The sequence below is a fragment of the Hyperolius riggenbachi genome, chromosome 7 (genome assembly GCF_040937935.1).
Source record: "Hyperolius riggenbachi isolate aHypRig1 chromosome 7, aHypRig1.pri, whole genome shotgun sequence".
Classification (NCBI taxonomy): Eukaryota; Metazoa; Chordata; class Amphibia; order Anura; family Hyperoliidae; genus Hyperolius; species Hyperolius riggenbachi.
In genome coordinates, this window is record NC_090652.1 from 270,027,562 (window position 1) to 270,055,380 (window position 27,819).

Sequence of the window (27,819 nt, forward strand, 5' to 3'; positions counted from 1 at the left end):
ATAGTCAACATGGGCTCCCGAGGGCACTTCTCTCTACTTCTGCTGATTTCTTTCTTGTAACTTTCTGTAACTGTATGCTGTATATATGCCTAAATGCAACTAGCATGGATGTAACAAAGAGAAAGCCGCCTGATCTAGTCTAGGGATAGCTCATGTCTGCATGGAACGCATACGATTCTACAGACCGTTTGCTTTGCCGAGGTAACGAAGATATAAGATTGCTACTGAACACATCTGCATAATTGTCAAACATCACCATTAGTAACGTTTGGGACATTGAGATTTATTTTCTGCCAATCCGACCACATTTATCCGACAACCTGGGCAATTGTTTGATGAAGATTGTACCGTTAGTAGGCACATTTAGCCACATCTGCAGCAGAGAGAGAATCCACCATCTTGCTCTCTACCCAGGTAAGTGGAGAGGTGGGAGTGAGGCTGGGGTAGCGTATGTTCTATAGATTAATAATAATATAGAGCTTAGACTCAACACACGGTAAGCATACCTCAGAGGTACTTTAATAGGATCTAGGGATTACCATGAATTTCTTTTAGTCTGTCCATTACGTTGTAAGATAAATAATCTTGTTACCCATAATACAGGGTACATTGTCAACATAGTCATTGATAAAGAGGAGCTTTAATAATGTTGAGAAACACCACTATAGTGAAATGCTATTCAACATTATAATAGCATATAACCCTTTACTAATGACTTTATTGTTGCAACTGCGTCACCCCTCCCACAACCTCAGATCAAAGGGATCTTGGCCACCCCAAGAGACCATCTAAAAACCTTTGAAACCAGAGCCTTCGGTCATGCTGCCCCTAACCTTTGGAATGCCTTGCCACACACAATCAAGAGAGCTCCAACCCTTGAAAAGCTACCTATTCAGCCTGGCATTTATGATCACATAAGTTTTCCCCCTGCACACTATGTACCGATTTGAGACAAGCTTATGTGCTTTGGGTCCTACGGGAATAAATGGTTTGTTGTTGTTGAATTGGCGAAGTACCGCTTGCTATGAGTATCATCTTAAGTACCCCATGACGCATTTATATTTGTTATGCCTGGTACACACATCCAATTTTGATTGAACATTTTTACCACTTGCATGTAGTATGAGAGCTTACTACTGGCTGGATAGTGTAATGAGTGGCTGGATAGTGTAATGGTTAAGGGCTCTGCCTCTGACACAGGAGACCAGGGTTCGAATCTCGGCTCTGCCTGTTCAGTAAGCCAGCACCTATTCAGTAGGAGACAAGACTCCCTAACACTGCTACTGCCTATAGAGCGCGTCCTAGTGGCTGCAGCTCTGGCGCTTTGAGTCCGCCAGGAGAAAAGCGCTTTATAAGGGTTTGTCTTTGTCTTTCTTTTTACTTACACAATCTGCTCACAGTTATCAAAATAGGTGGTAAAATCCATCAGTTGTTGGCCAATGAAAATTGGATGCGTCCTTTAGGAGTACTTCTTAATTGTGTGTGAAAGATTCTTAACACTCCTTGGCCTTTAAATACTTTTAAGTATGTTTATAAAGGATTTATCATTAATTTTAACAGTGAAAGATCATATTTTAAATCTCAGAATGTACCAAAATGAATAGACTAGTTAAAAGACCTCCTGAACCCTATTAAAGTGGGGTTAGTCTACCATGTGTTGAGAATGCATCTGGAAGAAGCTTCTTGAGTGAGAGATGGAAGAACTGATAAGTCACAAGTAGGGTGCCATGTGACATAGCTGACTTCTATAGTATGCTGCAATCCACACATTAGCAGTGTAATAACAGTATAACTACTGACTACTACTGAGTAATAGGTTGCACTTTCTTACCTTCCAGTTCCCGGCAGAGAGATTCTGGAGAGACCCGGCAGAACCTTCCAGTGTGGCCGGATTAGAACTCTCGGCCAGGAGGGTCAGATATGGCTTCACTACAGTCGGGTGCCAGAGCATTTCAACGCCTTTCGGAGATTGTGAGAGTCCAGGAATGGGGCCCACGCCATCCCACTGCAAGTGACACAAAACAAACTCATCAGCCAAACCCAATTAGGATTAATTTAAAAAAAATGCAAAGTGTCAGAGTCTTTAGATGGAAAGATTCAGTAGGCTATACAGGGCATGGTTGCAACCACCATCAATGCTAATATCTGAGCATAGCCACCAAACTTCCCAGTCACTACTGTAGAGAGCTGATCATTGGCCTGAATTTACTGCTTGTAGTGCTGGGGATACACGGTACATTTCTGTACCGTGTATCGAGCAGTTGATCCGGCCAGCTGATAATATTCAGCTGGTCCGATCACGCTGCTCGACCCCGGTGGACAATGGCAGGGAATCGAGCAGCTGATAAGGAGCGCTGGCGGGGACGAGCGGTAATCAATCCGCGCGGAAGAGCGGGGACACGGTGGGAGTCGATTCGGTGGCTAATCGCCCGCCGGATCGACCAGTGTATTCCCAGCATAATGCCCAGTAGTGTACTCCTGAGGGCAGGGACAGTAGTTTTTGGTCCAATCAGGGGTGTTCCTAACCAGTCTTTACAATTACAAAGACCCAGTGTATTGCCCAGCATATTCAAAACACACAGACCCCACTCCCCCCAGTTATCAGGTGCAAGCCGGGTGTCTAGGATGCTAATCACTTACTAATTTACACATTAAGCGCTCCTATTAGAACAGCTGGACTTAAATTCCTAAGAACTGTAGCAGTGGCTGGACGGTGAAGTGGTTAAAGGTTCTGCCTCTGACACAGGAGTCCTGGGTTTGAATCTCAGCTCTTCCTGTTCTGTAAGCCATAACCTATTCAGTGAGGAGACCTTGGGCAAGACTCTCTAACACTTCAACAATGCTGCTTATAAAGTGCACCCTATAAAGCTGTCTTAAAGGACAATTGAAGTGAGATGGATATGGAGGCTGCCACATTTAATTCATTTTAAGCAATATTAGTTGCCTGGCTGTCCTGCTGATCCTCTGCCTCTATAGCATAGCCCATTAACAAGCATGCAGCAAATCTAGTGTTGCTGACATTATTATCAGATCTGACAAGATTAGCTGCATGCTTGTTTCTGGTGTGATTCAGACATTACTGCAGCCTAATAGACCAAGCAGGGCTGCCAGGCAACTGGTATAGTTTAAAAGGTAATAAATATGGCAGTCTCCATATATTTCTCACTACAGTTATCCTTTAATGATCTTGCGGACCTAAATAACAAAAACATCCACAGATTTCTCTAAGGTAGTCCTGGAAAGGAAGAGACATAACTAAAGCTAAACACAGAGAAAATAAAAGGCGCCAACATGGCTTCTACCTCTGTATGTTTCCCATAATCCCCTGGTACCTCTACCATGGTAACCGTTGCTTTCATGACAAGTTTTCTGTATGAATATAAAGTTCAGCTAATTTACCAGCTCTTCCTGAGGCGGCCTTTTCTTCTTTTTCTTTTTTTTACCCCAGCAACTGGAGTCGGAGTCCTTGCTGGGAGACTCCTTGCAGAAGTCCTCGATTTCATTTATTCCCAGCAAGCGAGCTTGAGGCACTTCCAGTTCCAGGCGGTAGGATAGGTTTCTGAGTGTACAGACGCAGTTCTCCACTGTCTGGAAGAGAGAGGGAACACACTCTGTCAGGGCCTGACACTCTCCACACACTCCATATGGCTGACAGAACATTGCCTCATCTGTTATTCTGCAGGAAAGCTTAATGCCATCTTACCACAAAAAGATGTTACATGCTTATTAGAGAGCAAGTCCTAATCCTAATGACTTTCGGGACATTTTCAGAATTTAATGAACATATTGCAACAAACACACTCTGACCAGTGTACAGCTTTATTAGAATCTGGGCAGCACAGCAATATGGCAGCAATGATAAACCTGCTGGACTCAGGCTCTTCCAGCCACTTCACCTGCAGTCTCCTCTAATTGTGTTAGATAACACTTTGCATGGCTGAAGAACTTCCAGGAATTGGGGGAACACAAAATTCAGAAACAACTAAACATAAAAACACAGATATTTTCAGCCTTTCCTGTTGCTGTGAAAGAAAACACATATTCCTAGATTTCCTAGCTCAATGTGGAGGAACATGGAAGGCTCTACTGTTAAAGTGGAGCGGTCAGCCATACTATCTCAGAAAAACAAACATACATATATAAGTAGATAGGTACTCGCTCTACTTACATAACATATGTATTGCACTGTCCACATTTTGATTTTAGTGATTTTTTAATAGTAAAAAAGAGAAAATACTTCTTAGGCTTTTCCATTTTGACTGCATCTTGAAGCCAATCCGGACACTTCCTCCCTTACTCTGTGTCTGTACATCATTGCCCTCCCTCCCAATCTTCAGACACTCCCACCCAGCTCTGCAGTAGAAAGTGCATTGTCTCAGCATGAGAAATATTGGCCAATCAGAGAGGAACAGAGGTGTGGGAAGGGAAAACGGGAGGGAAAGAGGCTTCAGCCAATCAGGCTGCATTCGTTATACATGAGGGGAAAGTAGAGAAGCAAAAAAAGGACAACCCAGCATGCCCTGCAACTTCCTTTGTTCAGCAATGTACCAAATAAGACTTAGGGAAACTGGAGAATGATGTTTTATGGAGAGGAAAAGAAAGAGTGAGTTTTAACTTTTGGATTTCCTGGTCAGAATTAGAACTGATTTTTGATTTTATGGCCGACAGTTACACTTTAACTCTTACTTGCCCGGCTGCAGGGGCGTAGCTTCAAATCATGGAGACCCCAGGTACAATCACACTCATTTCTCCCTGCTACACTGGTGACCACAGACTGCTGGTCTATCTCCCAGGCGTCATAAAAAGTGACCTCCAGCCTCCATGACTTATCCCACACCAAAAGAAGTGTGGCCACAACAAATGATTTGCATGTTGGGAGATGTAGTCGAGGATGTGAGTACATGGATGTACTGGCATCCACTGACTACATCTCCCAGCATGCATTGCAGCGCGCAAGAGACACTGCCAGACAACTACAAAATGCAGCAGATGTGGCCGGAAGATGTTGCCGAAGATGATGCACCCGTATGGGCCTGGAGCAGCACAATGTAGGTAAGTGGTGAGGCTCCCTTCAACCCCTGCCCTTCCATACGAACCTTCCCTTATGGGGAGGTTCAGTGTAAAAAAAAATAAAAAATTATTGCTCGGTACACTTTTAAATATTTCTTTGAAGGTCTTCTGACCTTTGTTACCCAGGAAATTCTGGAGACTTGCTGATCGTTATCAGGGCTGCCAATAATAAATGTACTGGCTGCCGAAACGACGCAGACGATTTTCACACACAGTATATCCCTTGCTTCGACATGACATAGGCCTGCAGCCCACCAGTACTCCCCGGGCCACATTTCCAGAGCTCCTGGCCTACATGCAGCCCACAGCCTTGGTTCTATCACTGCACACCAGAAATGTATTTGTTGCTCTGGAGAACACCTACACTCCATTTATCTGCTTTCTACAGCCGAGCCTCTGTGTAGAGGCAGCTTGTGATTTCTAGGATCTGCGAGCGCACAAACGCATTGCCGAGCAGACAGTCGGAAGATCACCTGACCAAGCCATAATGGATTTATCGATCGGAGTCCCTGGAGGAAGCGGCTGAGATTGTATTTAACTCTGATATCTCCAGGAGGAAGAGATATTGTACAGAGAGCACAAAACTTTATTTCTCAAGCGTGCCTGTGTGCGCAGACTGGAGGAAAACGCCCGTGGCAGAGATTTTAAGCACAGCAACGGTTTGGTGCGTGGAAAACAAGGCCATGTATAATGCATTATTACCCCCCGGAAAAAACAAAATATACCTTGCTGTCAAAATCCGATGTGTTCACGCAGGTCTGAATTACGAAGAGAAGAGAATCTACCAGGCCTTCGCAATATCTCATCTGCTTCCGCGCCTCTTCCCCCGCTGAACTCAGGTTTCTGCAAGAATAAAGGCACAAAAGAGAAAATCAATGCTGCTCATTAAAGATACCTTCCGACACGGGTCACATAGAACATTACCAGGCGGCTATAAGAGTTTCCTATGGAGGATGGCAGCGGTAGAAAGCAATGTCAACACATATCATGGTGTGTGCCAACTGGGAGTTACACATGGCTAGCACTGAACAAGAGCTAGATGTATAGGAGGGCCTGCAGGGGGGAGCCAGTTAAAGGGTCAGTGAGCTCACACTACAAGGGCTCTCAGATCTGCCATTAGCATTCACAGATGTGGAACTTTAGCACAACATCACTCATTGAAGGGAGGATTTTTAAAGCGTTTGTGTCCTCATACTGAACGGTGACTAAGAAAACGCAATCTGTATCAAATAACTTGCATTTATTTAAGGATTTTAACATGCTAAATTACACAGATTAACTGAAGTGTTTTTCCCAGGGCATTGCTCTGGAGCTCTGCCTGTTTCGGTGGGAAAGCTGCCTTGCATAACTGTCAGCTTGTACTGAGGTAGGAGTGATTACTGTACTCCCAAATGTGTATAGGCAGAGCCAGCATCCCCTCACAGGAGCAGGATCCCTCTCCCCTGTAGTGATTGCGAGTTAAAGCACGCCTGAACTGAGAGGGATATGGAGACAGATATTGATTTTGTTTTAAACAACGCAGATTGTCCTGCTGAGCCTCTGTCTCGAATAGACCCTGAACAAGCATGCAAATCAGGTGTTCCTGACTAAATTAGCCATGTGCTAGTTTCAGGTGAGCGAATCAGACACTACTGCAGCAAAAGAGATCAGCAGGACTGCCAGGCAACTGGTATTGCTTAAAAGGAAATAAATATGGCAGCCAACAGATCCCTCTCAGTTCAGGTACGCATTAACTCAGGGAAGCTGTAGGGCTGAAAAGGGAAGCAATATTTTTTACTTTCTGCTTTGTGCAGACTTACGGTAGGTCCCAATAAGACCATCAGAGGAGAATTTGGTGTATCTAACGCTAAGTAATGTGATTGCCATGGTTTCCAGAAATCTCCAGGTAGAAGAGCTGCAGACCTGAAGTTGGTTACAGACATTTAGTTATAAAGGGGAACTATATACGAAAGAAGTATGCTGTAGTAAGCTATCTAATCAAATAAGGGGATCATCAGTAACACATGTACAGTATAGCATTACTGATCAGGAGCCTCCTTTAATACGGACAATGTCGCCTCCAGTATGTGCAATGTAATCTTTTCCTCAGTACTTATGCTGCTTAGAAAACCTGATGACGTGAGTGTTGTGATGTGTGGTATTCAAAACCAGCCTCTCACATTTCTCCAAATGGTTTTTCAGTCAATGCTCTTGTTTTTCTGCATTTCTCTCATTACTCTGGGCAGATTTTAATAGCATATAAACACACTCTGAATGCAGAGGATGGACTAGTGATGAGTCATTTCTTAGTTTAAACAGTGTGAGTCATTTATCAGTATGTCAAAGCAAATAAAAAAAAAAAAAAAAAAAAAAAAAATCACATAAGCAAGTATACTGTATGGTTGATCAGTTTTATTTTAGCACGTTTTGTCACACTGAAAATTACATACTTTGAAAGTTTAAAGGGAACCTGAGATGGGGCATTAAAAAGAAAATATACATACCTGGGGCTTCCTCCAGCCTGATCACTCCCTCTCGTTCTTTAGCAATGTGCCCTGGAAAGTCCTCCGGTCCGGGGCCAAATGCACATGCGTGGCTGCGCTCCCGTTGCCTGGAGCGAACAGCACCTGCTCTTGGCAACGGGCCCGCATGGCTGGACTGCGCTGACTGGCCTTGACTACTTACTGGTAGAGCCGGGACAAGGTCCTCCAGGATCCAAGGCCGAGACACCAAAGTGTGCCCCTCCATCCTTCCCACCCCAGCATCACACACTGATTGCTATTAGACTAAGAGGCGCCCCAGAGCCCTCAACCCCTCTAAATCTCTAGTGATCTGGCTGCTGTCACTGCCATGTATCCCCTTTTCTTATTTCTCTCTGCTTCAAACACAATAGGGGAATGATAGCTGAGTGAGTTGTGCGTCCCCTCCTACACTGCGCCCTGAGGCTGGAGCCTCTCTCGCCTCTGCCTCAGCCCAGCCATGCTTACTGAGTCAGTTGCAGACGAGCCTGGCATATTGTGTGATGTGTTATGCGTGCATATAGCACACCACACAATGTGCTTTCAAACACCTGGATGATTTCATCATGTGAAACTGAGCTGAAACAATTGGATCTGTCCTCCTACTCTTCAAAATGACGGATGTGGCATGCTGCCAGCCCCTGAATGAGTCATCACAACAAGACGCGTAGGGGCAGCTGCAGAGGCAGCACGCTGACATTCCGGAAGTGCAGGCATACCCAGTGAGGACCAATTGCCCTGTGTCAGCAGCCAAGGTTTCTCAAGTCCGTTGTACGCTGGACTGTCTTCTTTGATTTTAATAAAGAGACTTGTGTGGAGACCCATGGGAGAAGCATGGATTACTGCACATCACATATTACACGCTGAGAATCAAGGTGTCATCTGGTGAGTGGATTCACAAAGGGGAGAAGATCTGATTGATCCCAGTGGTGAAGGCACATTCCCCTTCGAGTGCAACATGAGGTGGAAATTGCACATTGTTTAGACAGTGCTGAGCACTATGTGCGCTCTCCTTATTTGTTTTTATTATAGCGTGTCATATCTTTGCTGAAGATTAGGACTACGTATGCGCAGCAAGTGACTTTTGGATTTGTGTTAATTGATTGGAGTAAGGCGACTCTAAACAAGCTGCGATCTCCTATTGTGCATTATTTTTCTGTGGAGCGCAGTATTCTCAATGTTATGGTTTTATTGTATATTTAAATATTTATAAAATAGCTTGAATTAATGCTTTATTGTCTGCTCAAAAGCAAGTCTTAAGATCCCCAGAGCTAAAATACATGAACAAATTCCCCTTTTCTATCTCTCCCCTGCCCTCAGAAGTTGTATTCTGCCAGGAAAACTGTTATGGCTGTAATGCGCTTATCAATGAGGCTTATTACATTCCTGACAAGGTACGACCAAAACAGAAGCTTTCACTTGCATGCCTGAAAATTATCTTTTTTGCAGCCTGAAAGGCGTTAAACAGCCTGATTATTAATATTCTTTGCACTTTACATACACATGTTTATCTCATCTGGTCACATATCACCTCAGGTACACGTTAATTGATGTGGAATATGCACACTTTTCAATACATTATACAGAAACGCAGTGTAGAAATCATGTCAGGATAATGAAATCTGTTGTCATGCGTAAATGTATTGCATTACTGCACAATGTAGCGTGCATAATTTGAACGAGTCTTTGCAGTCTCCACACACACATGGAATCACACATACACATGGAGTCACACGCATGCACGCAGCAGGATATTCACATTCTCCAGCTCATGTTAGAACAAACATGTCAAACGCCAGCTCATGGGCCAAATCTGGCCCTCGGAGCCATCAGATTTGGCCCTCAGGTGGTTTTCCCACTTTGCATTATGTTTGGCCCACTCTAGACCCCAAGAAAAAATATATTGTAGGGCAAGCACTAGAGTCACCAGGGAAGCTATATGGGGAAGGGGACAGCATAGATACCAGGGAACTGTAGAGGAAAGGGAAGGGGGCCACTAGACATCAGGGAACTATATGGGGATGGGAGGGGGCAACTAAACATCCGGGAACTGTATAGATGAGGGAGGGAGGACCACAAAACACCAGGGAACTGTATAGGGGAGGAAAGAGGGTCACTAGACACAGGGAAACTTTATAAGAGAGAGAGGTGGCCACTAGACATTGAGGTTGGCCCGCTACTTGATCCCAGATCTCAATTTCGGCCCACTTTGTATTTGAGTTTGACACCCCTGTGTTAGAAGGAGATACAAGCCAGACAAACTGCTGACACCAAGGTTGCTAATTCCACAAAGTTTTTCCTTTCTGCTGTTACGATAATGTAAACCGTGTAGGTCAAAAGTTATATTTACTGTTCTGTAAAGAGATTATGCCACAAGGATTCCCCGTGCTTTTTGTCCTCAGCAATTTACCTTCTGCATTGATTGTTTCGCTGCGGCATTCGAAGAATGTTTTGTTTATTGTATGCTCCTCTCGGAGATAGCAAAGCTTGCGTTGAATATAAAAATTAGCTACGGCATGGCCTTCACCAGCACTCTAGCTACAGGCATCCACAGCCTATACTTGTTGCAGAATGAAGGGGGCACAAACTATACAGCCAGTATACAACACAGCCACAATACAAACAATGGTTAAACAGCCTGACCTCTTCATTAAAATGTGCGGTCCAGTAAGGCCTTGTTTCCACTTAGTGCGCTTCTATCCGCTTTTTATCAGCACATCAATAATACAGATTGATACATGTTGCTGAGAAGCGGACAGAAGCGCATAGATGGAAACGAGGCCTTACAGTAAAGGCATTTAAACACTGTAGAAAAAACAACCTGCCACGGCAAATTGCTAAATGATGAGTGATGAAAAATCCTGGTGTGTTGTTACTTAACTGCCCTCTGGACGGTGCTTGTCGATGCAGCACCCCGTTGTGCCTTCTTTCCTCTCCAATAAACAGTATTCGCCATTTAGCTGTAGCCAAGCAGCATGTCTATACAGTACTCGTTACCACAGTATCATCCTAACAATTAACGGTTGTTATGGGTGTCACAGACTAAGCTTCTGTTTGGGGCTTAAAGAGAACCTGGTGTGATACAGGAGGATATGAATCTATACACTGGCTATAAACTAAAGGAGAATATGGCTATATACACTAAAAGGGGGGGGGGGGGGGGAGGGAAGAGGGGTCTGGCTCTATACACTAAAGGGGGATCTGGCCACCCCCACAAAATATAAGACCTCACTGAAAATAAGCCCTAGCACGTTTTAAAAAATAAATAAATTAGAAGACAGTGACACGGTAGCATGGAGATACTCATGCACAAGCAACTCTGGTTTACGTCACAGGCGTTGCCGTGCTCATGCAGTATGGCAGCACTCGTACTTGAAGAGGAATGCAGTCACTAGCTTGGAATCTGACAAGAGCTTGTTGGATTGCTTTGGGGGGTCTACTCTGCACTCAGCAACAGTGAACGGTGTGGGAAGCCTTAACGGAATCCAGAGGCTTCCCATTGCTTAGGTATTTCACTTTTGATCCGACGTTCGGCTAAGGTACACATTAAGAATCATCATCTGTGACCTGCATTTCTTACTAAGGGCTGGTGCACACCGAGAGGGTATTCTCGCGTTTTTACAGCTGCTTGCGGCTGTGGATACGCTAGGGTAATGTATTTCAATGGGGTGCTTCACACCAGAGCGGGAGGCGTTTTGCTGAAACGCATACTCACGGGCTGAGGCATTTTTTGGATTGCGGAGGCGTTTCTGCCTCCAATGTTAAGTATAGGAAAAACGCAAACCGCTCTGAAAAACGCCAGTTCAGAGTGGTTTTGTCGGCGTTTTTGTTACAGAAGCTGTTCAGTAACAGCTTTACTGTAACAATACATGAAATCTACTACACCAAAAATGCTACCCAAAAACGCAAAAAGCTAGGTGAAACGCTTCATCAACATAAGGAAAAGCGTTTCAAAAACCGCTAGCGTTTTGCGGATCTGCTAGCGGTTTTTGGTGAAGCTCAGGGACATCATTGTTTGCCTGTATATTCTCCAGCCCCTCCCCCTAGCCCTATCCAGTTTACATTTCATATACAGCTGCGGAGGTTGCAAAAGAAGTCCTTGGAGGAGTCGTTATCACCACTAAACGTAAGTGGAATACTTTTTCTTTGCTACAGTCTGTCTTTATGGAGGACTGAAACTGCACTATACGCCATCATGTTTCCAAACATTCCAGTTTAACAACAGAAAATGAAGAGAACGGAATTACCTCATACAGCCGGTGGTGTTCCTCAGGACCGCCGAAGATTGAAACTTCATTTTATGATCATCATCGAAGGCGGAATTATTGAAGCCGGAATGTGGAACGATCACAGTGTTGGTGAGAGGAGACAGAGCATCGCGTATAATCGTCATCTTCACCGCGTCGCAGGAGGACAAGTTCCACAGAACTCCTGCAAGTACACAACACGGGCTCCATGAAGCACGGCTTTTATCTACACACTGAACAAGGCCAGCCAGCAGCTGTGCTAGAAGGGACCGCACCCCTGAGGGGATGAAGCAAAACACTCGCACCTAGCAGGACCTGCTGGAGGCTACTCTATATAAAAGCCCATTAGAAACTCTCCTAAACACACAATTTTTTGTTTTTGCTCTACTAAAATACACCTGCAACAAGGACAGCAATCCAGATGGAAAATTATATTATTAGAGGTTACTTGAAGTCACAATCGCGTGTCAAATAGATGGGAAGTCCAGAGAAACCTCCCAGTTGTCCCAGTCATCCCCCTTTCTCCTCACAGTGTATGCATCAAAAAAGCGGAGGCAGGTTTTGGTGCAGAGTGCCCCGATGACTTTCACGCAAAGTTTTGCAATCGATTGAACTCTTGTTTGTGCCCATTGTGTGCTATTGTGTTCCCATGAGTAGGTAGATGGATTGGGTAACGCTTGTTCGTCAGGTCGCATTGCTGATGTTTCCCCAAACCATCTTCCAGTAAGTACTGCCCTTAATACTTAGAACAAGCATTCAGATCAGATGTTTCTGACTGAAGTCTGACAAGATTAGCTGCATGCGTGTGCGATTCAGACAATATTGAAGCCAGAAAGATCAGCAGGATGCCAGGCATCCCGAGGTGTAGGGGATATGGAGACTGACATTATTATTTCCTTTTAAATAATGCAAATTGCCTGGCTGTCCTGTTGATTCTCTGCCGCTAATACTTTGAGACATAGAACCTGAAGAAGCATGCAGATCAGAGGTCTATAACAAATCTGACTAGATTAGCTGCATGCTTGTTTCAGGTGTGTGATTTAGACCCTACTGACCAGAAAGATCAGCAGGACTGCCAGGCAACTGGTATTGTTTAAAAGGAAATAAATACGTCAGCTTCCCTTTTTGTCTCACTTTGGGTTCCTTTTAAAACTAAATATCTCTCTTAGTTCGGGTTCCCTTCAAACCTAAGCATTCCTAGGAGGGCAGGATGCATCTTGGAAGATGTGGATGCAGGTTATGAGCTTCTTTCTAAATGGCGCTAAAAAGATACATGAAAATTGAAGAGAAGGACTGGAGACCAGCAGGAGTCTTCCTGGGAAGGGACATCCTTCTCTCCGCTGTAAGTTTTAGTACACATGACCAGAGTTGTGCTGTCACATTCTATGCTCATTTTGCTTGGCAAAAGTTTAAACCAAGATACGGAGGCTGACAAAGCTATTTGCCTGGCTGTAATGCTGACCTTTTGCCTAACATTCCGTCACTTACCAGGAAAGAGGATGCAGAGGAGGGAAAAACACCCGATCAACATACCTGCTCTATGTGAGCTATTCTGAAAGCAGCATTTCCAGAGGATCAGCATCAGAGCCAGGAAAAATAGCCTCATGTTAAATCTTGCCAGACGAATTACACTACAAGGCACGGGAACGCTCTCTGTATTGTGAACGGCAACATGAAAGTCAATGGACTTTCAATGTTATCACACAGATCGCACCCCATGTGTGGTGCGTCATAACTGGGTGCACCCAATCAAAAGAAGGTATCCACACACAGGCTTATTGGAAAAATGCAACCTTTATTGCTCAGGCACACACATATGCAACATCTGACCTGTGTTTTGGGGCCTATCCATGTGTTTATCTGCCTAGGTCAAATGTTGCATATTGTGTGTGCTGAAACAATAAAGGTGGCATTGTTCCAGTAAGCCTGTGTGCGGATCCCTCCTTTTGATTGATTTGATTGATTGGATCACCTGCTACAGGGCTCCAGCACCAGCAACCACTCACCAGCCGGTGTGCGATTCTTTTGATTGGATAACTGAGTGCCCCACACATAGTGTGAACGAGCCCCTTATGCTGGGAATACACGGGTCGATCCGGCGGCCGATTAGCCGCCGGATCGAACCCCGCCACGTCCCCACGTGCGCGTGAATCGATTACTGCTCGTCCCCACCGGCGTTCCTTATCAGCTGCTCGATTCCCTGCCATTGTCCGCCGGCGGGGGTCGAGCAGCGTGATCGGACCACCTGAATATTGTCAGCTGGCCGGATCAGCTGCTCGATACACGGTACAGGAACGTACCGCGTATCCCCAGCATTAGCCTTGAACACAAGTTAGATAAAAGCCATTTGAAACATCTGACGAGCGACAGATATAGCCATATGGAATGCCGTTAACAAAAATGTAGCCAAAGACGAACCGATCTTATGTGGTCTGCCCGATTCCGACTGGCTGAACAATTCAGACGACTATTGTGCAGATATCATGCAGTTCGCCGGGTATGAACAATGTTGTTCAAACGACAATGTTTCAGAGCATGCGCACAACAATTTTCTAGTACAAAGTAGAGCAACGGTTTTTATAATAATAATAATACCACATGCGGATTAGTTTAACAAAACGATTTTAATCTGATCTCATCCACACGTACATCAAAACAAACATAATTGTGAGTTAAAGCAAGGCAGGTACGTCTCGCGTCTCCCGCTGTTTTCTCCCGACGCATTCGGAATGATCCGCTATGTACACTTTTACTGATGTGAGGAGGTTGCTTGTCACGCAAAACAAACTTTATGATGTAAAAGAAAATACATTTAAGTAGTTTCATTAAGAAGATGCAGCGTTTGTAATAAGATTCTGTTTACTGCAACATAAGATGCTAATTAGTGTGTTTCTGCGTCTGTAACGTTAAAATTTAAAAAGCAATGTTAGCTCTGGGATCTGCAATGCAGCTTTTTGTTTTTAGGAAAATAACGTATTCTGTAAAGAAAGAAAAAATTGGCAGTAGTAAAAAGTGAAGCACAGATTTAAAGTGGAGCATAGGAATGGAGATTTAAAGTGGAATAGGGGCATGGAGTTAAAATCTGAAGCAGGTGGCAGAAGCAAGGACTACAGGTGATCCCAACTCCAGGGATTTCATTAGGTGAGTATTTTAGGGCTTTTTGCTAACTTTTGTAGTTGGGGGGGGGGGGGGGGGGGGGGGGATGGGGATAGGTGTTGGCAGGTGTGGGGAATTTGCAGGACATGGGGGTGGGGTGGATGAGGGGCACTATTACATTAGAGAGGATATTGGTAAGGTGTGAAATAGAACACATTTTTGTTGTCTTCAAGTTAGGAAGAGAGTTATGGGGGAGTGGAAGGTAGTTCTGTACAAATAAGGCTGTTGGGAGAGCATGGACAGAGCACAGCATTTTGTGTATGAAGGGGGTTTACATCTGGGCAGGGCTATGGAATCAATACAAAATCATCAGGCTCTGATTCCTCAGTATATAAGACCACCAACTCAGACTCCGGACAACTTAGTTTAATACTTAGTAGGACATCTGACTCCTCAGTTAATGAAACCCCCGACTCAGACTTCAGGTACCCAAAAATTGCTCCGACTCCTCAGCTCTGACTCCACAGCCCAGGGGTTGAGGGAAAATTCATGGGTGGCTTTTGGTAATAGCTCAGGCAACGAAACGAAGGCCTGGTACACAACATGCAAATTTCCTTGACAGAACAGTAGTAAATTTTCTGCCTTTCAATAATTTCCAGCATTTCCATACTACTTCTGATCAAGAAAGGGGTCCATGTTTTGCAGTACGGATCTCAAAAGCGATTGCTTACTCGATTGGAAGTGCTGGAAGTTACTGAACAACAGGAAAATCGCCCATTGTTCTGACAGGATAATTGCAAGGTGTGTACCAGGCATAACAGTGGCAAGATAAACAAACAAAAAAAAATCGCCTTTAGACGGAAAAAGATAGATAACTCCACAGCAAAGCTGCCACTATATATCCTCCTAATGTCTCTGGTAAGATCCTACAGCCACATCTTCCAAGGTGGGCAACAAGTTCTACCCTGTCAGGTGAAAATACTAGGGTAAGGAAAGGGGTGTGGCTATGACAGAGCTTTCCTGTGATTGGAAGGGGTGAGGTGGATTGACGCTGGATCATTGATGAACACATCACAGCAGTGCTGAGGGACAAAAGACCAGTAAGAAAAGTAAGAAGATAGAAACACACAGTTAAGGAGCATGTGTGCATGGCGATTGGGGGAGAGGCAGGGTTAAGATGGCCGGGTGGAATAGGACAAGTAACACAAACAAGCAGACATTCTGCCGTCAACTTTGTTAAGATTGTCACCTTTCCCGCTTTGTTACTCGGCCAAGAAAGTCACCACCCTGATTCTCTGGCCTGCATCACACGATTAGACAGAAGAATTATTAAAATTCTCACTTAACATCTGCCCTTGGCGAGTTTGCTTCGTGGCGTTTGTCAGACAAGTTGTATTTAACTAATCAGATCAGACAACGACGGTCTCCAGCCACTTAGAACAAAATTGTTGTGAGGAACCGCTAACAAATTATCAGTGCCAGACACTCACTGTTGCCGAAGTCAGAGGAGAAATGAAGAAAGCTCAGAAGCTAATTACACGATCTGGAGAGAACAACCTTGTGAAATAAAACGCTTGCCCTTCATAATTAAGAATAGAAGCGGCTAATGATGGAGCAGCAGTGGTTGTGGAAGATGAGCAGCAACATGACGCCAAGGTGAAAGGTAACTGGTACTTGCCTCAAGTTCTGCACGGCTCTCAACTTACAATGAGCAGCAGGGATAGGTTTTGTGAAGGACTGCATGAAGTTTTATTGATTCAGCATCCAAACGAATAAGATTTATAGTGAAAACTTTTTAAAATGCACCTGAATAGCAACATTGATAAACTTACTCCAGAAAGTGCTCCTGCTGCTTGTTGACTTCAGTGTCCCTCCCATTCCCGCCCTTTTTGACAGGCCAGTAGAATAATCTCTTCAAGAAGCAACTGCACGAGCAAGGTCCAAACCACACATGCTCAGTTATAAGAAGTGCACTAGTGCCAAAGAAAGAAAGTGTGTACAAGCCCTTTCACTGGGCATGCACAGTTCAAACATAGCTTGCACATGCCAAGTTCAGAATCTCTTGCTTACCACACAGTGAACTTCGGGGAAGCTGTGGGGGAAAAAAACTTTGCCAAATGGAACAGGAGAGACCCTGAAGGAGACATTAGCAGGAAGAATGTCACTAGAAAGTGCTCTGGCCCACCAGGTTTTTTTTTTTTTTTTTTCAAAGTTTAGTCACACTTCCAGCGTGCTTTGAAGTGAACCTGAGGTGAAAGTAAACTGATGACACATACAATTTTATTTATCTTCCTACTCCTAAAAAATGATTTTTTTAAAGATATCTCAGTTTTATTTTATATTTAAACAGTAGATTGGATGTTTTGTCTCTGATCAATGGCAGTCTATGAAGTGCCCCAAAGTTAAAATACATGAACTATTGACCTTTTTCTATCTCTCCCCTACTCTCAGAAGTTCTATTCTGTAAGGAAAACTTTTACGGTTGTAATTTGCTTATCAGAGAGGTTTACAATATTCCTGACAAGGTACCGATGAGATAGAAGCCGTCACCTGCATACCTAAAAATTAACTCTTTTAGGCAGCAAAATAAAAAACAACCTGGTTATTAATGCTGTGCACTGTACATACACGTTTATCTCATCATGTCACATGTCCCTCAGGAACACTTTAAAAGTCCAAGCAGTTTATCTGCATTACTTTAGTGGGCATGGCCGTACATGCCATGTCAGTAGGGATATCTTGCTTTTAGTTGACAGAGTGATGCAGTGAAATTCCACATAACAAAAATATGGCATAAAAAATAAATAAATAAATAACAATGATGATTTAACTTCATGATTTGAATGGGGTTTTGATAACGTGCACCCAGTGAGCAGCCCTTACCCATACTGCAGCTTTTCTTTTTTCATGTCTGAAAAGTACAACTATGGGCACCAACTGGGTAAAGCCTTTAAGCCTTTATTTTTCCACTGATCCTCCATGAGCTTCTTTTCACAAACCAAGGCCAAGAGACAGCACTCCACACACCATGCCAAACACGAGTGGAAAACTAGTGCTCTGCAGAACCAAACATGTCTTATGCTGGAAATACACAACGCAATTTCCCATCCAATCGACGGGAATGGGGCGATTACTTCTGAAATGTCCGATCTGTTTCCGATCAAGACAGGAATTGATTTTATCGCTTAGGAGCAGTTTGGACATGTATACACGATACAACTTCCTGTCCGATCACCCGACGATCGAATAGGAAATTGCATTGTGTGTTCCCAGCTTTATTTTTAGGACAATTAATTTCAGATGTTTTCCCTTTTTGCTGCAATGCTTTCATTGTCAATAAACAATAGAAAGGATCAGAGGAGCACCACACAAGAGAACAGCAAGGCTTGGTGTACAGAGGCGCCAGAGTAGAATAAAAACGTTTAAAAACCGTCTAAAAGAGGAGGATGTTCAGGTGGACTTACCTCCCTCAAAAATATAAAACTCAATTGAGTCACAATATATCAATACAAAAATGTTTTATTGAACTCCACTTAGTGCAACGCGTTTCGCAGGTGTGGTCCTGCTTCATCAGGCAAACAGGAGCATAACTCAAAGGCTATCATTCATAGAAGTGCTGTCGGTAAATGAAATCCGTGCGGGGAAACACCGCTGTCGGTATTTCAGCCTTCTGGGTGGTCATTCATAAAAATGTTGCCTGTTGCGTTAGTTTTTATGAATTGATATTTTGTTACATTTCCGCATGTAATCACCGCATAATGCGGTAATTTATCACTCTACTCGGGAAAGTCCGCTTCGCATACGGAAACGGCCTTTATGAATACACATTTTGCTTGGTGGTCGGTAAAGTCGACTGTTTTTAGCATTTCTGCATGCGGGAACGCTTTATGAATGATAGCCAATGGGTCTAGATGCAGAAGTGAGCGCCTCTGGGGTCAGGTTCTAATACTCCCCATCTGCACTTGAAGTGGTTGCCTATGGGTAACCCATGTTTGTGAGTATATCTAAATATTTTGCTTTTAACCACAACCAACTTAACAATACTACACCATATCGGGCTCTCGATTTCTCTTTGTTCTTCCAAACCACACAAGATAAAGTAGTGAGCCATGACCTCAATCCCCATGTCCAAGGGGAGTACACTGAGACCACTTGCAAGCAAAAAGGTCAGTGCCACCAAGGAGTCTTCAAGCTCTTTTATTGCATAGTTAAAACAGTTGCAATAACAGACTGCTGTTTCAAGCTGTATAGTTCTTTTTCAAACTGCATCAGGGCTGATGAAGTTTGAAAAAGGGCTATAGAGTCTGAAACAGCTGTCTGTTACTGCAGCTGTTTAAACTATGCAATAAAAGAGCTTGAAGACTCCTTGGTGGCACCAACCTTTTTGCTTACAAGTGCCAGTAAGGAGGATTCCCACTTCTTAATGATTACACTAGGATCACAGAGAAGGAACTGGTATCGGAGTCTGAGCAGTGGCTTCAGTAAAGGTGAAGTCAGAATGCTGCTGTTTCCCATGGCAGAGTAGCAGAAATGAGCATAAACCACCATCCACTGGATGGACAAAATCATGAGTCATTTTCTAGGTCAGCCAAGTTTACGTTTATGTATTCAAATGTCCATTTAGCAATTTGCCTGAAGCTCCACTTTCATCTAAAAGAGTCTATGCAGGAGTGCATTCAAAGTGCATATTCATATCAACACAAACTGGCAGCGGCTCCTAGTTTAGCTTTCACACGGCAGAGTCTACATTATGAATGGCTTTCGCTGGTCGTGTAAAATCACTTGACTGCATGAGGCTAAGTTATCCCACTAAAGCAGCCACTTACCACATTCACCATCCTAATAAACCCACCTCGGCATAAATTGCCATTGCAGTTGACCAGACAAAAGGTCGGGGATTCAAGAGGAGACAACACAAAGCAGAACGTTCTGTTTGTTCTGCACTGTCAGAGGCAGCAATGTGAAAATCACTGTCAAGAACAAGTTCACCAAGTTGTGAAAAGGATCCTTTGATTATTGTCAGCCATGTGAAACAATGACATAATGCGGTTACCTGCAGCCAGGAACATCGCTCGCGCTAAAACGGTGACTGTCCCATTCAACAGAGGAAAGAATGAGCTTATAGATGCTCCAGAGAGCTTGCTCAAGTGGCAGCTATTCTGGCTGCATTTTCACAAAGGATCCCATTTATAGTTTGACCAGGCCAAGCAATAAGCAGTGAACATGAAATACGGGGAAGTGTGTATGCTGTCTGCAATCTAGAATGGGCTTCACCGAGTACAGCTTATATAGCCAGGTGGTGTCAATTAGAACCCCCACGCAGGGCTGGGTATTCCATAAAGCACTGTAGGCTCGTGTCTACAGGTGCCCAATGAAGGAGAAGCAGCTCACTCCCCTCCCCAAGTGCCTACTTCCTGCCTTCACTATTCATTCTTGAGCAGAGCATACATTAAAGGTTACTCATCTGGCTCACAGCATTCCACTGATGAGATCTCCCTTCAGCAAAGGGCAGCTCTAGCTACCTAATAATTGAAGGAAACCTCTAGATATTTAATACTGAGGGTATCTCTGGTTATCTAATACTAAGAGACACATGTGACTACCTACGCCAGGCAGAGGAAGAAGGGGAGATGGAAAGCTGGGCCAGCCAGCACACTTGCAGTGCGATTTGACAGGGGTTTGTGGGTTTGAGGAGGGCAAAGTCTAAGATGCCAGAACATAGGCTCCTGAGATGTAAATCCAGGCTTGCTTCCCCCCCCCCCCCAATATTCAGATGCAGTCTCATATTCTCATGATCTCTAATAAGGAAATCCCCCTGGAACAGCTGCCTCAAATATGAAATTATGTGAGTAAAGGAACAGCGTCCTAATCACCTCTAGCAGTACAAAAAAAAATCTGGGAGAGTTAACTATGGCTTTAAAGGACACCTGAACTGAGGTGGATATGGAGTCTGCCATAATTATTTCCTTTTAAGCAATACCAGTTGTCTGGCCTTTCTGCTTATTAGGTGCAGTAGTGTCTGAATCCCTTACTAGAAACCAGCATCCAGCTAATCTAGTCAGACTTAAATGTACTCCTGAACCAGAAAATGTTAACGTACTTTTAATTCTGATTCCTGTGCAGTGCTGTGAAATAATTCTATGTCATAGCACCATCTGCACCTTCCAGCCTCTGTGGCCTCTGCTCTGCTCAGCCATAAACTCAGACGGGGAGGAAGTGGCAGTTCCTCTCCCTATGAAAGCCCAACTTCACTCCCTGCTGATGGTTCCCAGCATCAGTGTGTGTAACTGATCAGTGTACTATCATTCTGAGATCAATCTCCCTAAGCCGACACAAGTTGCAGCTCTTCTGCGCTGTGCACCTTTACACACACACACTGATGTTGGGAACCACCAGAGGGGAGTGAAGTGGGCATCACCAGGGATGGGCTAGGGGAGAGGAACCGCCATTTCCTCCCGCCCATATTCAACGCCTGAGATTATGGCTAAGCAGAGCGGGGGCAACAGGGGGTGCGGACAGTGCTGCAACATATGTCACAGCCCTGCGAATAAATCAGAATTAAAATGAGGTTAAAATGCTCCTTTGCAGGGGTACTTTAAGTAAGAGCATTTGATCTGCATGCTTGTTCAGGATCTATGGCTAACAGGATCAGCAGGACAGCTACTGGTGTTGTTTAAAAGGAAATAAATATGGCAGCCGCCACATCCTTCTCAGGTCAGGTGTCCTTTAAAGGGAATGTCCAAGCAAAATAAAAAAATGAGTTTCACTTACCTGGGGCTTCTACCAGCCCCATGCAGCCATCCTGTGCCCTCGTAGTCACTCACTGCTGCTCCAGTCCCCCGCTGGCAGCTTGCCGACCTCGGAGGTCGGCAGGACGCATTGCATACATTTTTACGCATTCCCACTAGTGCAGGAAAATTAACACATACATTTTTACGCGTTACTGCTTCAATGCGTACATTTTTACGCATTGAACCAGTAATGCGTAAAAATGTATGTGTTAATGTTCCTGCACTAGCGGGAATGCGTAAAAATGTACGCAATGCGTCCAGCCGACCTCCGAGGTCGGCAAGCTGACAGCGGGGGACTGGAGCAGCAGTGAGTGACTACGAGGGCACAGGATGGCTGCATGGGGCTGGTAGAAGCCCCAGGTAAGTGAAACTCATTTTTTTATTTTGCTTGAACCTTCCCTTTAAGATTTCAGCGAATACTGAACAATATTAGTATAAGTTGGTTCAGAGTAATGAGAGTCAGTACCACACATTTCAATCACCGCCTCCAAGCATCCCCTGAATAAGCCCCTTGTTAGCAGGCAAGCTGGGTTGGCTGGATTCATCTCATGCTTTATAGAAACTATAGACGATTCAAGGCATGCTCTGCAGCACTTGAAAGAACACTGAACAGAAGAAAGGCACAAGTGAAGAATGGAGAACAGTGGAGATCCCTGACACTTTGTTCTCTTGCATAGCAATCTTATTTCCTCTAAAAGTTCTGAATTCATTAAATACAGCCACTGGCAGCGAATGTTACCCATGTTTCATTGGCCAGAGTGGAGGAATTCTCAGCAGAAGGAAGAGTTCTGGAAGAACAACTATCAACAGTTTTCCCAACAAGATGATTTATGCAGAAGAGCTGAGTTGCACATACTGTGATTTGCATTTCATGCTGTATTATATGCCTCTCTACAGACTGCTGATGCCCTTCCACCAGCATGTTCTTCAAGTTACTGGTGACCATAACTCTTCTGAGGATGAAGCAATACACCAACTATCCAGATTTAATCTTTTCTGCTTCCCTGATGTTACTGAGTAGCTGGATACAGAATACAGCAGCAAAGAAGGAAACCAGGAGAGTGGGGCTGTGATGGAGGACAGGGGAGAGTGGGGCTGTGATGGAGGTGATTAGGGCTGTGATGGAGGACAGGGGAGAGTGGGGCTGTGATGGAGGTGATTAGGGCTGTGATAAAGGACAGGGGAGAGTGGGATTCTGATGGAGATGAAAAGGGCTGTGATGGATAACAGGGTAGAGCAGGATTGCAATGGAGGTGATATGATGGAAGACAGGGGAGAGTGGGATTGGAGGACAGGGTAGAGCAGGATTGTGATGGAGGTGATTAGGGCTGTGATGAAGGACAGGAAAGAGTGGGATTGTGATGGAGGACAGGGGAGAGTGGGATTGTGGTGGAGGTGATTAGGGCTGTGATGGAGGACAGGGGAGAGTGGGAATGTGATGGAGATGAATAGAGCTGTGATGGAGGACATGGGACAGTGGGATTGTGATGGAGGTGATTAGGGCTGTGATGGAGGTGATTAGGGCTGTGATGGAGGACAGGAAAGAGTGGGATTGTGATGGAGGAGATTAGGGCTGTGATGGGGGACAGGGGAGAGTGGGATTGTGGTGGAGGTGATTAGGGCTGTGATGGAGGACAGGGGAGAGTAGGATTGTGATGGAGGTGATTAGGGCTGTGATGGAGGACAGGGGAGAGTGGGATTGGAGGACAGGGGAGAGTGGGATTGGAGGACAGGGGAGAGTGGGATTGGAGGACAGGGGAGAGTGGGATTGGAGGACAGGGGAGAGTGGGATTGTGATGGAGGTGATTAGGGCTGTGATGGAGGACAGGAGAGAGTGGGATTGTGATGAGGTGATTAGGGCTGTGATGGGGGACAGGGGAGAGTGGGATTGTGATGAGGTGATTAGGGCTGTGATGGGGGACAGGGGAGAGTGGGATTGTGATGAGGTGATTAGGGCTGTGATGGAGGACAGGAAAGGAATTGTGATGGAGGTGATTAGGGCTGTGATGGAGGACAGGGGAGAGTGGGATTGTGATGGAGGTGATTAGGGCTGTGATGTAGGACAGGGGAGAGTGGGATTGTGATGGAGGTGATTAGGGCTGTGATGGAGGACAGGGGAGAGTGGGATTGTGGTGGAGGTGATTAGGGCTGTGATGGAGGACAGGGGAGAGTGGGATTGCAATGGAGGTGATATGATGGAAGACAGGGGAGAGTGGGATTGGAGGACAGGGTAGAGCAGGATTGTGATGGAGGTGATTAGGGCTGTGATGAAGGACAGGAAAGAGTGGGATTGTGATGGAGGACAGGGGAGAGTGGGATTGTGGTGGAGGTGATTAGGGCTGTGATGGAGGACAGGGGAGAGTGGGAATGTGATGGAGATGAATAGAGCTGTGATGGAGGACATGGGACAGTGGGATTGTGATGGAGGTGATTAGGGCTGTGATGGAGCTGATTAGGGCTGTGATGGAGGACAGGAAAGAGTGGGATTGTGATGGAGGAGATTAGGGCTGTGATGGGGGACAGGGGAGAGTGGGATTGTGGTGGAGGTGATTAGGGCTGTGATGGAGGACAGGGGAGAGTAGGATTGTGATGGAGGTGATTAGGGCTGTGATGGAGGACAGGGGAGAGTGGGATTGGAGGACAGGGGAGAGTGGGATTGGAGGACAGGGGAGAGTGGGATTGGAGGACAGGGGAGAGTGGGATTGTGATGGAGGGGATTAGGGCTGTGATGGGGGACAGGGAGAGTGGGATTGTGATGGAGGTGATTAGGGCTGTGATGGAGGACAGGAGAGAGTGGGATTGTGATGGAGGTGATTAGGGCTGTGATGGGGGACAGGGGAGAGTGGGATTGTGATGAGGTGATTAGGGCTGTGATGGGGGACAGGGGAGAGGGGGATTGTGATGAGGTGATTAGGGCTGTGATGGAGGACAGGAAAGGAATTGTGATGGAGGTGATTAGGGCTGTGATGGAGGACAGGGGAGAGTGGGATTGTGATGGAGGTGATTAGGGCTGTGATGTAGGACAGGGGAGAGTGGGATTGTGATGGAGGTGATTAGGGCTGTGATGGAGGACAGGGGAGAGTGGGATTGTGGTGGAGGTGATTAGGGCTGTGATGGAGGACAGGGGAGAGTAGGATTGTGATGGAGGTGATTAGGGCTGTGATGGAGGACAGGGGAGAGTGGGATTGGAGGACAGGGGAGAGTGGGATTGGAGGACAGGGGAGAGTGGGATTGGAGGACAGGGGAGAGTGGGATTGGAGGACAGGGGAGAGTGGGATTGTGATGGAGGTGATTAGGGCTGTGATGGGGGACAGGGAGAGTGGGATTGTGATGGAGGTGATTAGGGCTGTGATGGAGGACAGGAGAGAGTGGGATTGTGATGGAGATGATTAGGGCTGTGATGGGGGACAGGGGAGAGTGGGATTGTGATGAGGTGATTAGGGCTGTGATGGGGGACAGGGGAGAGTGGGATTGTGATGAGGTGATTAGGGCTGTGATGGAGGACAGGAAAGGAATTGTGATGGAGGTGATTAGGGCTGTGATGGAGGGCAGGGGAGAGTGGGATTGTGATGGAGGTGATTAGGGCTGTGATGTAGGACAGGGGAGAGTGGGATTGTGATGGAGGTGATTAGGGCTGTGATGGAGGACAGGGGAGAGTGGGATTGTGGTGGAGGTGATTAGGGCTGTGATGGAGGACAGGGGAGAGTGGGATTGCAATGGAGGTGATATGATGGAAGACAGGGGAGAGTGGGATTGGAGGACAGGGTAGAGCAGGATTGTGATGGAGGTGATTAGGGCTGTGATGAAGGACAGGAAAGAGTGGGATTGTGATGGAGGACAGGGGAGAGTGGGATTGTGGTGGAGGTGATTAGGGCTGTGATGGAGGACAGGGGAGAGTGGGAATGTGATGGAGATGAATAGAGCTGTGATGGAGGACATGGGACAGTGGGATTGTGATGGAGGTGATTAGGGCTGTGATGGAGGTGATTAGGGCTGTGATGGAGGACAGGAAAGAGTGGGATTGTGATGGAGGAGATTAGGGCTGTGATGGGGGACAGGGGAGAGTGGGATTGTGGTGGAGGTGATTAGGGCTGTGATGGAGGACAGGGGAGAGTAGGATTGTGATGGAGGTGATTAGGGCTGTGATGGAGGACAGGGGAGAGTGGGATTGGAGGACAGGGGAGAGTGGGATTGGAGGACAGGGGAGAGTGGGATTGGAGGACAGGGGAGAGTGGGATTGTGATGGAGGTGATTAGGGCTGTGATGGGGGACAGGGAGAGTGGGATTGTGATGGAGGTGATTAGGGCTGTGATGGAGGACAGGAGAGAGTGGGATTGTGATGGAGGTGATTAGGGCTGTGATGGGGGACAGGGGAGAGTGGGATTGTGATGAGGTGATTAGGGCTGTGATGGGGGACAGGGGAGAGGGGGATTGTGATGAGGTGATTAGGGCTGTGATGGAGGACAGGAAAGGAATTGTGATGGAGGTGATTAGGGCTGTGATGGAGGACAGGGGAGAGTGGGATTGTGATGGAGGTGATTAGGGCTGTGATGTAGGACAGGGGAGAGTGGGATTGTGATGGAGGTGATTAGGGCTGTGATGGAGGACAGGGGAGAGTGGGATTGTGGTGGAGGTGATTAGGGCTGTGATGGAGGACAGGGGAGAGTGGGATTGTGGTGGAGGTGATTAGGGCTGTGATGGAGGACAGGGGAGAGGGGTGGGGTGGGGAAAGGGCGGGAGAGAGGTTTGGGTGAGAACAGAGAAGGGAAAGGCCTGAGAGCTAAGAGGCTGTGGCAGCCAACTCCGGGGCCAGACAGTCACCACCACTGAGTATCTCCTGCAGTTCCCTGTTTGAAGACCGTAAAGGTAGCCCTACAGCACTCGATTTTCCTTTACGATCAAGCATTCGATTTCATCATTTTATTGGATCGAGGGATAATCTATTATGCTCCATCTGCTCGATTGATGGAAATTGGCCGATAGGGCATAATGTAAAATATTGGTCGATTGTAAAGGAATCGACTACTGTTCGCATACTTTTGATTTAGAATCAATTTTTTATTTCAGAGCATGGAGGCACAACATTGTTCAAATCGATTAGTGAAGGAGAATCGCATAGGATCTCACTTAAAGTGTGTGGGCCAGTAATCGATTGACTTTTGATCAACTACACTGTAGTTAATTGCCCAGTAAAAGTCGCCTTATCGCTTGGTGGCAGATCGACTAATGTATGGGTACCTTTAATGGTGTGTATTTAGACCAGGCATTGGGCAAACTTGGCCTTCCAGCTGTTAAAGCAGTAGGATCAGCCATACTATTCCAGGGAAAAAAACACATACCGTATATACTCGCATATAAGCCGACCCGCCTATAAGCCGACCCCCCAACTTTTCCCTGAAAAAACAGGGGAAAATGATTGACCCCCATATAAGCCGGGGGTAGGAAATGCTGGCCGCCTTATTCCCCGAGTGTGTCCCAGTATAGCTAGTAAAGTGCCCAGTATGGGTAGGTAGTGCCCCAGTATAGCTAGTATAGTGCCCAGTATAACTAGTATAGTGCTCAGTATAGCCAGTATAGTGCCCAGTATCACCAGTATAGTGCCCAGTATCGCTAGTATAGAGCTCAGTATTGCTAGTATAGTGCTCAGTATAGCTAGTATAGTGCCCCAGTTTAGCTAGTATAGTGCCCCAGTTTAGCTAGTATAGTGCCCCAGTTTAGCTAGTATAGTGCCCCAGTTTAGCTAGTATAGTGCCCCAGTTTAGCCAGTATAGTGCCCAGTATTGCTAGTATAGTGCCCAGTATTGCTAGTATAGTGCTCAGTATAGCTAGTATAATGCTCAGTATAGCTAGTATAGTATAGTGCCCCAGTTTAGCTAGTATAGTGCCCCAGTTTAGCTAGTATAGTACCCCAGTTTAGCCAGTATAGTGCCCAGTATCGCTAGTATAGTGCCCAGTATTGCTAGTATAGTGCCCCAGTATCGCTAGTATAGTGCCCAGTATTGCTAGTATAGTGCTCAGTATAGCTAGTATAATGCTCAGTATAGCTAGTATAGTGCCCCAGTTTAGCTAGTATAGTGCCCCAGTTTAGCTAGTATAGTGCCCCAGTTTAGCTAGTAT

The 27,819-nt window shown here is 45.6% G+C and overlaps 1 protein-coding gene across 12 annotated transcripts in view; it reads right to left on the minus strand.

Moving 5' to 3' along the window:
- PKP4 (plakophilin 4) overlaps window positions 1-27,819 on the minus strand; it is a 471,364-nt gene that overhangs the window by 41,973 nt on the left and 401,572 nt on the right. For all 12 annotated transcript variants that reach the window (XM_068245730.1, XM_068245731.1, XM_068245734.1 and 9 more), the window contains 4 exons: window positions 11,816-11,999; window positions 5,796-5,913; window positions 3,400-3,588; window positions 1,832-2,005 (listed from right to left, as the gene is read on the minus strand). In XM_068245730.1, the coding sequence (XP_068101831.1) occupies window positions 1,832-2,005; window positions 3,400-3,588; window positions 5,796-5,913; window positions 11,816-11,999 (665 nt within the window). The remainder of the gene's footprint in view (window positions 1-1,831; window positions 2,006-3,399; window positions 3,589-5,795; window positions 5,914-11,815; window positions 12,000-27,819) is intronic.